Consider the following 15,025-nt stretch of genomic DNA (forward strand, 5'->3'; position numbering starts at 1 on the left):
TCAGTCCTATCTGACTCTTTTTGAAACTCAGGTGTGTCCTTTCACCAGGTTTGCCCTATGCCAGATTTGGTCACACTTTTCACTTTTTTTCAGATTTATTTTGGTGTCTGACATAATTAGAACCTCAGGACAGTACTGGGTGGACTTTATGGTCTTTGGCCCAGAAATATCACAGAAAAAAAAATGTAATCATGAATTTATAATGTGTGTAACTTTTGGGCAGACTGGATGGACCGTTAGGTCTTTCTCTGCTGTCATTTACTAAGCTTAACTGAATTACAGATTTTCATATTCTACGAAGTTCTTTCAACTTCCGAAATATATTTGTGCTCAGTACAGTGATATGACTGTCTTAGAACAGCATGGGGTCAAGGAACACTCCAGGCTCTTCCAATGCTGTTTTATTTTTACAATGAACATTCTTTAAAGAGAGAATTATTCATAAGTAATGGCATTAAGATATCTTATCAAATCATTTTAGTCTTATTTGCATTTAACTGAAGGTGAAATTTTTAGCCCAGATCTCCACTTGTGTCCTTAGAAGTTAATACATAGCGAGACTGAACTTATCCATAGAGAATGACAGGGTGGCTGTTACCCGCATCTAATCGCGGGTAGCCGCAGGTAACCCGCCAAAACGGTGAGGGGGGGAAAAGTGCTCACTTCGGGTACAGGGACAAGGCCATCCACCGCCCCATAGAGCAGTGAATGGCCTTGTCCCCTCAGTTAAGTGAAGGAACACGTGTGCCCCCCCCCCCTCCCTCCTTCCTACCTACCCAAATCTATCTCCCTCCCTCTTATCTTCACGGCACGTTTTGAGTAACTTTAACAAAGCCGTCGGAGCCTGCAAGCAGTGTGCGCATGTGGGCGGTAGCTTCTCCTCTGATGCAACTTCTGGTTGCATCAGAAGAGAAGCTTCCGCCCACACACGCACGCTACTGTTTGCAAGCTCCGACGGCTTTGTGAAAGTTACTCAAAACACACCGCAAAGGTAAAGGGGAGGGAGGGAGATAAGATAGATAGATTCAGGAAGGAGGGAGGGGGCTGTGCGAGAGGTGCCGAAGGGCGGTGAGTTGGCGAGAGGGAAGAGTGGTGGAGGAAATGAAGAGACGCTGAAAGGAAATGGGGAAGACAGAGTGGGGAGAAGACGCTGAAAAGACATGACAAACTTTGATTTATAAGGAAGGAATAAGATAAATATTGCAGTACTGAGGCTTGTATGGATGCTGCGGTGACGGGGCGGGGCCAGTGGGGATGGGGCGGTGACGGGGACAAATTTTTTCCCCATGTCATTCTCTACTTATGCAGATATTACCTTGCTCATTTCTGTAAAATGCAAAAATGTAGAATTGTGCCTCCAGCTAGGATAGAAGTTCATTTAAAAAGAACTCATTATTACATTAAATAGATTTGGAGATGGGGAGCCCTATGGGACCTCATTCATCTTTTACAGAGTTTGAGAGCAAATCTTGATGTTTCACCCTATAAGTCCTATGTTCCAAAAAGCCTTTAAACCAAGTAGATACTCTGTTGACACTGCCTGTTTCATCTTGTTCATTAAAATAGTATGCTCTATAGCAGTGCTACTCAACCTGCAGTATGTGTACCCTAGGGGGTACGCGGGCCGAATGTCGATTCCTCCCTGCCACCCCTTTTAATTATCCCTCCCTCCCTCCCCGTTGCTGCTGCAACTCCAGGCAGGGAAGAGCCAGGCGCGTGCAGCAATCTAGACAGGCTTCTATTGCCCGACCGTTCCTCTGCCTCATCACTGATGACATCATCAGCAATGTGGCAGAGGAGCGGCCAGGCGATAGAAGGCCGCGAAGCAGCCTGTCTAGACTGCTGCTGGTTTGTTATAAGGTATTTATTTCTGTCTCGCGGTTTGGAAGGGAGGGAGAGATGGATCAGTCGGGGGGATGGGAGGAAGGGAGGGATAGAAGCTGCGAGGGTTCTGCTGCACAAGGGATGGGAGGGATAGAAAGATACTGCAAAAGGGTTTGGTGAGAGGGGAAGAAAGATGTGGGGGAAAGAAAAGATATGGAAAGAATTGGGGTGGAGGAGAGGAAGGGAGAGATGATCATTGTACATGAAAAAATAAGACATCCCCGAAAATAAGATCTAGTGCCTTTTTTGAGCCCAAACTTAAGATGACTTAAGTTTTTCGGGGAAACACGGTATGTATTTGGGGTTTTTTTTTGCAAATCTTTAATGGTTTATTAGGATTCTACTGTAGTTCCAGATAGTTTATCTAAAGTTATTTTTGCTTTTCAGTATTATTTAAAATGCTGTTGAACGTTGCAAGGCGAGGTGGCATTTCATTTTGCTTTTCTTTTGACTTTGTTTTTCTAAAATCCTGCAAGTATGAAATAGTCATACTGATGTGGAATTCAATTTTGCCTGTGTCCATGGAATACACATATTTTGTGACATTTCCAAAGACAGAAGTTACATCAGTGGGCATAATACTGTAGATCTCACAGTCCAATTCTTAGTTACCGTGGTTAAACAAAACAAAACTCTATGACCTTCAATGTTTAACAGGGAAATAAAGCTAACAACCAGCCATGTCAGTTGCTATATCTCCTTCTTTCTCCTTAAATCAGGTGGGGGGATGGGGGAATTCACATTTGTTTGTTTTGTTTTTTTTTACTTGATAGCTATTCTAAAGTCTAGAAAAGAGTCGAAATCTAAAACACAAGCTAAGTCGCGGGCCAAATTTTTAAAATAAGATACTTAATAAAAGTGGTGGTGAATTACCCGACCATAAGCCAATGAGTGGAGGTGTATCACAGGGTAGAGAATGACACAGTGGCTGTTACCCGCGGATAGCCGCAGGTAACCCGCCAAAACGGTGGGAGAAAAAGTTGTCGTCGCTACGGGTATGGGGGACAAGGCCATTCACCGCCCCATTCCTACTGACTCTGGCCTCATTTGTACAAGCCTCGATCTTATATTTAAATCTTTTTATTAACGTATAAAAAGGAACAATATTCTGTACAACTGTTTATAAATCACAAATATAGCCTTCCATTTCGATCTGGTTTTGGTACAACCTTTCCAAAGATACGGTGGCCTCTGTTTTCACATTACCTGGGAAGGGATTGGATTGTCCTTCAGACATGAGTATAAAAGAGAATCTAAATTTATGTAGCGGATGAGCAGGAAAATAAGTGTCCATTAAATATTAGACACGTTCCTTGAATCTGTCGCTGAAATAGGTAAGTTGCTTGAGCAGCTGGGCACGAGATGGAAGGATGTTGCCGATGGTAGGAGTCTGATCAGCAGACAAGACTCTTGTTGCCACATCAAAGGCAGGCAAGACACAAATGATATCATTTAACGGTACTTCATTTAAATCCATAAGCAGCTTCTGCAGTATTGTTTTGTTTTTTAATCATTTTTTTTTTCCATTATTTTTTATTTTCAAATTTTTCATAAAGTGTACAAAATTTTAAAATACAATTGATGAATACACAATATCACTTTTATATCTAATACATCATATTCTAAATATGTAATGTAATTTATTTGTAATGTAATTTATTTCTTATATACCGCTACATCCGTTAGGTTCTAAGCGGTTTGAAGAAAATATACATTAAGATTATAAATGAGAAGTAAGAAGGTACTTAAAAATTCCCTTACTGTCCCGAAGGCTCACAATCTAACTAAAGTACCTGGAAATTAATAAAGAAGAGAAAATAAAGATGGTTGAAAAAAGAAAAATTCTATGTGAACTTATAGGATGGAAATTAAACTGACAGTGAAGAACTGTATGAAAAATACATATGGAATGCAGTTAGAGAGGGTAGGTTACAATCTATTGATGGTATATATATATATATATAAATAAATATATTTTTCCCCCTCTCCCTCCCCCCACCCTTCTATTACTTTTCAATCATACATTACATATTATATATCATATTATAGCATACTATGTAAATATTATTTTCACTACCTCCCCTCTATGTGTGTCATAAAGACGATATTGAAAAGAAGAAAAGAAGAAGAAAAATCCTACTATTTATTCATTGCAATATTTTGTCAATGGCCCCCATATTTTTATAAATTTAGTATATGTCCCTCTTTGTATTGCTATTGCTCTTTCCATTTTGAATATATGACATATTGTATTCCACCAAAATGTATAATTTAGGTTATTATAATTCTTCCAATTGTTGGTTATATGCTGAATGGCAACCCCTGTCATAATTAATAAAAGCTTATTATTTTCTGGTGAAATTTGACTTTTTTTTCTCATAATCATTGAGTTTAGTTGCCAGTTATCTCTCCTTCAGTCCTTATGCCCTATGGTGCTACCCAGAGTGACAGCTAGGTGCTTAGTTGGACAGGAAGTCTCCCAAGGCTGAGCCTTTCAGGAACTTTTCTGCTACCGTGTTTCCCTGAAAATAAGACCTACCCCGAAAATAAGCCCTAGCAGGATTTTCGGGGTAGGTCTTAATATAAGTCCTACTCCAAAAATAAGCCCTAGTCCCAGGATTCGCCGGCAGTTTCGTTTCCTTCCCTCCCTCCCATCCCTTGTGCAGCAGAACCCTTGAGTGAGCACCCGAGCACCCGCCTCCACCGCGCAGCCGAATCCCCATCCTTCCCTCCCTCCCATCAAAACCCCGCCGCAAGCCCTACTTACCTCCCTAAGCGGCGTCGGGCCGGCAGCACTCTAAACAGGCTGCTTCGGCCTTGTCCACCCATGAATTCACTCTGCCATGACCCGTTCAGAATGCTGCCGGCCCGACGCTGCTTAGGGAGGTAAATAGGGCTTGTGGTGGGGCTCTGATGGGAGGGAGGTAAGGGTGGGGATTCGGCTGCGCGGCGGGTGCTGGGGGAGAGGCGGTGCTCACTCAAGGGTTCTGCTGCACGAGGGAGGGGAGGGAAGGGAAGCTGGGTAAGGGTCATGCTGCACTAGGGATGGGAGTGAGGGAAGGATAAAAGCTGGATAATGGTCCTGCTGCACGAGGGATGGGAGGGAGGGGAGGAAAGATGCTGCACATGGTGGGGGAGAGAAAGGAAAGAGGAAGAATTGGGGTGAAGGAGAGGAAGTGAGAGATGATCATGTACATACCCCGAAAATAAGAGGGAAACACGGTAGTTCTACCTATTGTCCCTACCCCTACTCCCCCCCCCTCAAGTTCTGCCATCATCATTCATCATAGTAGACCTGCAAAAGTACAGCATCTGTAACATAATTGTGGATCAAGATCTTTGCTGGGTCTAGATCAGAGGTGTCAAAGTCCCTTCTGGAGGGCCGCAATCCAGTTGGGTTTTCAGGATTTCCCCAACGAATATGCATTGAAAGCAGTGCATGCACATAGATCTCATGCATATTCATTGGGGAAATCCTGAAAACCCGACTGGATTGTGGCCTCGAGGAGGGACTTTGACACCCCTGCTCTAGATTCTTGTGAAGGATTGGTAACATTACCTAATGTTTACAATAAAGTAGCTAAGCAGCATCTGTGTTTTTCTTTTGTGTGTTTGCAGAGTGCAGCTGCCGCCCCGAGTCCTGTACTTGGAAACATTCCTGCCAGCGATGGGATGCCTGGAGGTCCCATTCCTCCTGGCTTCTTCCAGGTAAGAACGGAATCCTGGAATCTTGGGTTTTTGCAGGATGTCTCATCCATCTTGCTCTATCGTGGGCCACTATGGGGTGATAGCGTGAAGGAAAGGACTGCACCGTTAGTTGTGAACATGGGGCTTGCTTTGAAGAGCCTTTAATATTGCAATGCCATAGGCAGCTGAAAATGCATTATCTGGATCCCGAAAGGTCGCTTAGGTCTACAAAACATTGTAGTAAGGACCTTTTCTTTGTGCTTACTTTTATCTAGTGATCTGATTGCGGCTTGAAATAGTTCCACTCTTATGACAGTACCGTATATACTCAAAAATAAAATTAATATAAACTGAGATAAACTCTTTTTTCATGGGGATGACACTGGAGGACCTTACCGGACTAGCACAAAACCATTTTCTTTTTAGATCTGTAATTCGTCAAGTCGCTAGGACTGTTCTTGATGGCACCTACCTAACCTTTTTTTCTTCCTGTCCTGTCCCGGCCAGCTATGTGCTCCCTGCCTTCTCCCTGACCTGTTGCAGGCCTCCCTGGGCCTGCCTTGAGCCCTGGTGGTCCAGTGGCAAGCCAGGACAGGAGTGACCCCTCCCTGACCTGTTGCAAGCCTCCCCGGGCCTGCCTTGAGCCCTGGTGGTCCAGCAAAGTGATTCAGGACCAAAGCGATCCCTCCCATCTCCTTTCCCATCCAGTTCCGCACTACCCCACCTCCCTCCCACACCCTTCAAAGGCCTACCTTGCACACCCTGATGGTCCAGCCGTGAAGCCACTAAAGAATATGACTGCCTGCCAAAATTCAAATTTGTGACCAACTAACTTTCCCATCAAAATTCAGATTGGTGACCAACGGACTTTTCCTGCTCCATTTACCTCAAACCCCAACCAATTAGGTTTGAGGACCTACTGTATAAAAACAAACTGCAGACTATGCAGCATACCCTGAAGAAAGCCACAGTCTGATGGCCGAACAATGCAATGAGATGTCCGATGACAAAATGCAATGAGACCTGGAAACCTGCAACAAGTGAGTAGAGGTGTGGTTTCAGCATTTTCCAAAAGAGATAGTAGACAAAAACTTCTCATAGACATAGTGGAAAATTGTTCCAAGTTTTGGGATCTTGAATAATTTTTTCTTCTGGAGAGTTTTAGAGATGTTGGAAAGATTAACTTGTGCAGCTCTGGAATGAACTCTTGACCATTATGTCTGTGATAGTCCCTTCAAGTTATCCCTATGTATAACTTTATAGACCCTGCATGTTGTTTTACATTGAACTCTTCTTTTTATTGGTAGCCAGTGTAGTTTTCTCAGAAGCGAACTACCGTATTTTCACGCAGATAACGCGCACCCGTGTATAGCGCGCAGAAACCACGATATTATGTATAAAAACTTTTGTATACCGCGCTCACGGGTATAACGTGCATGCTGCCCGACTGTCCTTTCGCCCGCCCCGACTCTCCTCTGGCCACCCCGACTCTCCTTCGCCCTCCCCGACTCTCCGTGCGCTGTCCCGACTCTCCGTTTACCCGCCCTGCCCCGCCCCCCCCCCCCCCGGCAGGACCACTCGCACCCCCACCCCGAAGGACCGCCGACTCCCCGACAATATCGGGCCAGAAGGGAGCCCAAACCCTCCTGGCCACGGCGACCCCCTACCCCCACCCCGCACTACATTACGGGCAGGAGGGATCCCAGGCCCTCCTGCCCTCGACGCAAACCCCCATCCCTCCAACGACCGCCCCCCCCCCAAGAACCTCCGACCGCCCCCTCATAAATGCTTTTATTAGAAGCTTATGGCTTGCCCACTAAATATCCTCCCTTCTGGAAGACACAGCATAGAGTCTAATAAGAGCCCACGAGATACAAAAGTTTTTCTACATAGTTCCCACCCCGCTCGACGCCCGATTCACCCCCCCCAGCAGGACCGCTCGCACCCCCACCCCGAACGACCGCTCGCACGCGCTCCCACCCGCACCCGCGATCGGAGCAAGAGGGAGCCCAAGTCCTCTTGCCCGGCCGACTCCCCGACAATATCGGGCCAGGAGGGAGCCCAAACCCTCCTGGCCACGGCGACCCCCTACCCCCACCCCGCACTACATTACGGGCAGGAGGGATCCCAGGCCCTCCTGCCCTCGACGCAAACCCCCATCCCTCCAACGACCGCCCCCCCCCAAGAACCTCCGACCGCCCCCTCATAAATGCTTTTATTAGAAGCTTATGGCTTGCCCACTAAATATCCTCCCTTCTGGAAGACACAGCATAGAGTCTAATAAGAGCCCACGAGATACAAAAGTTTTTCTACATCGTTCCCACCCCGCTCGACGCCCGATTCACCCCCCCCAGCAGGACCGCTCGCACCCCCACCCCGAACGACCGCTCGCACGCGCTCCCACCCGCACCCGCGATCGGAGCAAGAGGGAGCCCAAGTCCTCTTGCCCGGCCGACTCCCCGACAATATCGGGCCAGGAGGGAGCCCAAACCCTCCTGGCCACGGCGACCCCCTCCCCCCCCCCCGCACTACATTACGGGCAGGAGGGATCCCAGGCCCTCCTGCCCTCGACGCAAACCCCCCTCCCTCCAACGACCGCCCCCCCCCCCCAAGAACCTCCGATCGCCCCCCAGCCGACCCGCGACCCCCCTGGCCGACCCCCACGACACCCCCACCCCCCTTCCCCGTACCTTTGGTAGTTGGCCGGACAGACGGGAGCCAAACCCGCCTGTCCGGCAGGCAACCAACGACGGAATGAGGCCGGATTGGCCCATCCGTCCCAAAGCTCCGCCTACTGGTGGGGCCTAAGGCGCGTGGGCCAATCAGAATAGGCCCTGGAGCCTTAGGTCCCACCTGGGGGCGCGGCCTGAGGCACATAGTCGGGTTGGGCCCATGTGCCTCAGGCCACGCCCCCAGGTGGGACCTAAGGCTCCAGGGCCTATTCTGATTGGCCCACGCGCCTTAGGCCCCACCAGTAGGCGGAGCTTTGGGACGGATGGGCCAATCCGGCCTCATTCCGTCGTTGGCTGCCTGCCGGACAGGCGGGTTTGGCTCCCGTCTGTCCGGCCAACTACCAAAGGTACGGGGAGGGGGGGTGGGGGTGTCATGGGGGTCGGCCAGGGGGGTCGCGGGTCGGCTGGGGGGCGGTCGGAGGTTCTTGGGGGGGCGGTCATTGGAGGGAGGGGGGTTTGCGTCGAGGGCAGGAGGGCCTGGGATCCCTCCTGCCCGTAATGTAGTGCGGGGTGGGGGTAGGAGGTCGCCGTGGCCAGGAGGGTTTGGGCTCCCTCCTGGCCCGATATTGTCGGGGAGTCGGCCGGGCAAGAGGGCTTGGGCTCCCTCTTGCTCCGATCGCGGGTGCGGGTGGGAGCGCGTGCGAGCGGTCGTTCGGGGTGGGGGTGCGAGCGGTCCTGCTGGGGGGGGTGAATCGGGCGTCGGGCGGGGGGGGAACTATGTAGAAAAACTTTTGTATACCGCGCTCACGCGTATAACGCACGAGGGGTATGCGCGGTAGGTAAAAACGCGTATAACGCGCGCGTTATATGCGTGAAAATACGGTAGACCTTCCAAATATGAAATATTCTGTGTTATATTGTAATCCGCCTAGATTGTAGGTGGAAAAAGAAATGTTTAAAATAAATTGACTTTGGTGGAATATCTGGCTGCTGTGTTCTGAAATAGCTGCAAAGGTTTATATTATTTCTCTGAGATACCGGAGTATAGCAGTAATCTAATTGTGGGAGTAGTATCGCTTGTGCGATTGTCCTAAAACTATATTGCTTTTGCTTAGATAAGACTTCGCTGTTGATGATTGTTCTAGCAGCAATGTTTTGGTGCTAGGCATTGCTCTGTTTATTTATTAATTTTTATATAGCCCATTCTCCCCAGGAGCCCAGAATGGGTTACAAGGGTAAATACACAAAGTTTTCAGAAACAGAGATACAGTGGTGCCTCATACAACGAACTTAATTCGTTCCAGGAGCAAGTTTGTTATGCGAAAAGTTCGTTATGTGAAACGCGTTAAGCGCAGTGACTAACGACTGCCTGCAGTGCCTGCGCGGAAGGATGCAATGCATCGGCAGCGATCGTGGAAGCTCGGGCGACGTCCGTTGTGTGAAACGAAGTTCGTTGTATGAATCATGACATGAAGTTCGTTGTGTGCAGCGTTCGCTGTGCGAGGCGTTCTTTATGCGAGGCACCACTGAACATACATTGCAGAGCCAATAACATGCTACAGGATCAAAACACAAAGCTACAGAATCAATGACTTACAGCTTATAGAGAATGTGACTAAGAACACATGCTTTGCAAAATCTAAAAAAATAAATCATAGAGTCACGAATGGGTATTAACAAGTCTGCAGTGAACGGTAGAAGAACTGGTTAGCAGGCACAGGTGTTCTGAGATAAGGTACATTGAAGCAAGGTCTGTCAGAGTTTGAGACCAGAATTGATCCAGTCCATGAAAAGAAGCGCCTTTACTGCTTTCCGTAAGGTCAGAAGGTTATCAATTGACCTAATGGCAAGAGGGAGTTGATGCCATAATTTACATATGTTATTGGAATATGATCGCTTTCGGGCTGTCTCCCGGTGGAGGCTGTTTACTGGAGGGTTGGAAAGTCTGAGTTCCCGTTTCGAATGGAGGGACCGCTGAGAGCGGTATATTGGGAGTTTCTTCGCTACAAGTCGCGCTACGGCGCGAAAGACAAAAGCGCGCACCGACAATTGAGCGCAGCGAGCGCTGCCGTGCCGCTCTAAATTACAGTTTTTAGGTGCTCCGACGGAGGGTTTTGTTGGGGAACCCCCCCAGTTTACTTAATAGACATCGCGCCGGCGTTATGGGGGGTTTGTGGGGTTGTAACCCTCCACATTTTACTGTAAACTGAACTTTTTCCCTAAAAACAGGGAAAAAGTGAAGTTTTCAGTAAAATATGGGGGATTACAACCCCCCACATCCCCCACAACGCGGCGCGATATCTATTAAGTAAAGTGGGGGGGTTTCCCCCCACGCCCCCCTGTCGAAGCACTAAAAACAGTAATTTAGAGCGGCGCGGCGGCGCGCGCTGCGCTCAATTGTCTGGGCGCGCCTTTGTCCCGGCTCGCTTTTGACCGGACACCAGTCAGGTGTCATGTCGTGGAAGCATTTAAATGCTAATACTAGTTGTTTGAAGATATTGTGTTGTTGTATTGGGAGCCAGTGAACCTGGATCAGTCCTGGGGAGATATGGTTGAAAGGGCCAGGGTTTTTTTTAGGAGTCGCATTGCAGCATTTTGGACTCTTTATAGACTCTAAAGCTGTGCTGTAAACTATGAAAGCCTTCTCCCCATTACATTATGGTTTTTAGAAAGTCTGTTAATTGCATGTTAACACAGAATTCCAGTAATTTAGCTGGCCATGGTATTCCTGCTACAGGTCTAACGTTTTTGACTGTAGTCCAGTCTGATCCTGATGGTTTAGGTATAGGGATCAAGGCAATGACCGCTAGCATTTTTGGATAGGTACCCCCCTTCTAGTCAGAGATTAGCAAAGTCTCAACCAAGATTTAGAATATTGTGTACAATTCTGGAGGTCGCACCTTCAAAAAGATATAAAAAGGATGGAGTCTGTCCAGAGGAAGGCTACTAAAATGGTTGTTTGGTCTTCGTGATAAGGCGTATGGGGACAGACTTAAAAGATTTCAATCTGTATAGTTTCAAGTTTTATTAAAATTTTGATGTATCGCAATATCTTTAATTCAAAGCGATTTACAATTAAAACACACACGAACATGACGTACCAATACATAAGGGAAGTAGGGAAAACTACAATAAGTATAGTAAAGGATACATTAAAGGAAAATACAAAAGGAGGGTAAGAAATTTTAAAAGTATTGGTAAAAATATAATAGAAAATTAAGAACTTTAAAAAAAAATAAAAAATTTTTTAATTCAGTTGAGGACATGTGAGTTTAAGCAACGAATGGGATCAAAAGAGACTCCAATGATTAGGTCTCAAAAGCATCCTTGTACAACCAGCATTTTAACACTCCTTTAAATTTACTTAGTGATTTTTCTTCTTTAATAAATGATGGTAAGGAATTCCATATTCTGGGCGCTGTAACCGCAAAGATCGTATCTTGTCTTGTATTTATTATACTAAGTGGTGGAATTACTAGAAGGTTTTTGTCCTATGATCTCAAACTTCTAGTAGGAATATATGGAATAATGTACCTTTCTAGGAATGATGGAGCTTTAGTTGTTAATATATTGAATGTTAATATTGCTAATTTGTAGGAGATTCTGTGAACAATTGGAAGCCAGTGAGCTTCTTTAAGAAGAGGAATCGCGTGATCAAATTTTTTCCTGTTCGTTATAATAATCTTAATTGAGACGTTTTGAATTAGTTGTAATCGACAGATTTCTTTAAGAACTACTCCTTTATAGAGCGAGTTGCAATAGTCTAACTTTAAATTGATCAGCGAATGTACAAGGATATTCAGTGACGATGAGTCCAAAAAGGGGGTGATTGATCTTATCATTAGTAACATCTGAAAACAACCTCTTACTACTGCACTAATCTGATTATGATATGTCAATTTTTGAGCCAGAATAACCCCTAAAACTCTAATCTTAGTGACTTCCTGCAATTGGATATTATTTGTTTATTGGAGCGGTGAGTTTTAGTCCTTCTTTCCAAGGGAAGTGTATTTTTTTTGTTTTATCTGTATTCATTACTAATTTATTTTCATCAAGCCAGTCAGAGATTGTACTTAATTTCTTATTGATATTTTGGAATTCCTCTGTGGAATATAAGTCTAATGGAAGCAGGAGTTGAAGATCATCCGCGTAGACGAACGCTGTAAACCTAATAGATTGACAGAGAGTCAGCAGAGGAGCTGGAGCTAAAAAGATGTTAAATAATGGGGGAGATAATATCGATCCCTGTGGGATGCCATAGTTGGTAGATATCAGGTCTGAGGTGGAATTATACTTTGGAGGAAAGGCAGGAGAGGGGAGATATGATAAGAGTCATTTAAATACTTATGTAATGTAAATGTGCATGAGTCGAGTCTCTTTCATTTGAAAGGAAGCTCTGGAATGAGAGGCCATAGGATGAAGTTAAGAGGTGATAGGCTCCGGAGTAATCTGAGGAAATACTTTTTTATGGAAAGGGTGGTAGATGCGTGGAACAGTCTCCCGGAAGAGGTGGTGGAGGCAGAGACTGTGTCTGAATTCAAGAGGATCTCTCAGAGAGAAAAAGAGATAATGGTTACTGTGGATGGGCAGACTGGATGGGCCATTTGGCCTTTATCTGAAGTCATGTTTCTAAGATAGAAAACCTGAAGCAGTGTTTCTTAGCATATTTGCTGGGCAAACACGTAGGCAACAAAATTCTTGTTCTAACCTCTTCACCAGACCAGAGACTTCTTCGGAATAACTGTGGAGAATTCCTTCTAGCATCTGTCTGCTGGTACCCCTTTGTGTGTTTTAGAATCTGCATTATCTCTCTCTCTGCTGTCTTCTATGGTGTTTGTAAATCATTTTCATACTATCTGATTTTTTTTCTTGGAAATAACTTGCTAGGCTATTTTCATCTAGCTGAAATGTGTCTGATTTTGTGGTGATATCCTTGGTAGAAATTAAAGAATTAAATATTTTAAATAGGTATTTAGAGGAGGAGTTTGATTGGTTGATCAGATTGTCATTAATATTGTTTTCGGGTTACTTCTACCGCTAATTTGTACTGTTTTATTTCTCTCCTCCAACTGATGTAATGTTCCTTTGCCTGGCTTTTCCTCCACTGCAACCTTCTGATCTTTGTTTTTAGTACTAGTAACTAGTGCTGCCTGATTTGAATTGATTCACCAATTTGAATCGATTCACCAATTCACTTCAATGAATTGAATAGATTTGTTGTCTGGAAAAATCATACTCATCGATTCAGTGACCAACCGTTCCCCCCCCCCTCCCCCAGTGACACCTGACATACCTCCAGGCCTCTTAAAGCAACGGCAGTGACCAGTCAGCAGAAACAGCGCTCTGAACGGGCTGCCCTTGGCCTGCCCCGCCAGAGCCTTCCCTCTGCTGCGTTATCAGTGAGAAGCCCTACCACAATCAGCCTGTTCACGACCAACCACCGCCTCTTCAAGACCAACCACCGCCATGCTGCTGCTTTGGGAGGCCCAGAGGTATGTCAGGTCTCATAGTGGGAGGGTCGGTGGGGTGCTGCTGCACAGGGGGATGGGAGGGAAGGGAGAATAGATGCTGCATGGGGGGGGTAGAGGAGAGAGGAAAAATTGTTGGGGAGGAGGAGAGGAAGGGAGAGATGGAACAGAGGTAGAAAGAGGTGAGGGAGAAATACTGCATGTGGTGGAGGGGAGGGAGACATGCATGGAGAAGAGAGAGGGAGAAATGTTGGACATAAAGTGGAGGGCAAGGAAAGATGGTGAATTAGGAGAGAGGATAATAAATGTTGCATTTGATAATGGAGGGGAGGAAGGTAGAGATGCTGCATGGAGGGGTATAGAGAGGTTTGACCCAGAGCACAAGGCAGGGAGAGAGATGATAGACAGTAGGAAAGATGTTGGATGTGGCAGTGGAAGGTAGAAAAAAAAACAATTTTATTTTCTATTTTGTGATTACAATATGTCAGATTTGAAATGTGTATCCTGCCAGAGCTGGCGTTAGACAGGGAGCTTGGCCTAGGACCTATCAGAGAGAGGATAAGTCATCTTTTATTTATTTTCTTTACACCACAGTGTGATGTGGGGTTAGAGAGGGCAAAGGGGGGTGGGATGGGTGAAAAAACTACAAAATAAACCCATCAGGACATGTGAAAAAAATGCCCAATTGGAAAGGAAAATCGAATTTAAAAAAATCTGAAGATTTTTCCCTGAATCAGGTAGCACTACTGTTCTGAGTGGTTCTGAGAGCCAGGTTCATTTTTCCATTTCTGCATTACGGTTTTAACTGGAGCAATTTTATCTAAAGTTGAACTTGTGAGCTCTTGCCACAAAGATTAGAGCCCTGCCTATCTCTTTTATTCATAGGAATGAAATGGCTCATAATCTCAGAATAGAATTTCTTTGCTAGTATCTTTTCCTGCTTTTTCACTAGTATTGTTGTTCTTTGACCATTGGCTGGTTTGTTTTAGGCAGTTTTAAATAGAGATTTAGAAGGAAACGGATCAGACCAGATAACTGGTTCCCAGTTTATATGGTTTATCAGAGGAAAATTCAAGTTATAGCAGTGATGAAATCCAAACAATGGCCCCTTTTGTGGGTAGGATTACATGGCGATAGAATAGAGCAGTGTTTTTCAACCTTTTTTGGGCAAAGGCACACTTGTTTCATGAAAAAAATCACGAGGCACACCACCATTAGAAAATGTTAAAAAATTTAACTCTGTGCCTATATTGACTATATATAAAGTAATTCTCTTGAATAGGAATCAAATAAACACAAAGAAAGTATTTTATA

The 15,025-nt window shown here is 45.6% G+C and overlaps 1 protein-coding gene across 2 annotated transcripts in view; it reads left to right on the forward strand.

Annotated features, from left to right (window-relative positions):
* Positions 1-15,025, forward strand: part of SSBP3 (single stranded DNA binding protein 3) — a 300,528-nt gene that overhangs the window by 199,141 nt on the left and 86,362 nt on the right. For both annotated transcript variants that reach the window (XM_033916155.1, XM_033916156.1), the window contains exon 5: positions 5,503-5,592. In XM_033916155.1, coding sequence (XP_033772046.1) covers positions 5,503-5,592 — 90 coding nt within the window. The remainder of the gene's footprint in view (positions 1-5,502; positions 5,593-15,025) is intronic.

The sequence above is a fragment of the Geotrypetes seraphini genome, chromosome 12, assembly GCF_902459505.1.
Source record: "Geotrypetes seraphini chromosome 12, aGeoSer1.1, whole genome shotgun sequence".
Lineage (NCBI taxonomy): Eukaryota > Metazoa > Chordata > Amphibia > Gymnophiona > Dermophiidae > Geotrypetes > Geotrypetes seraphini.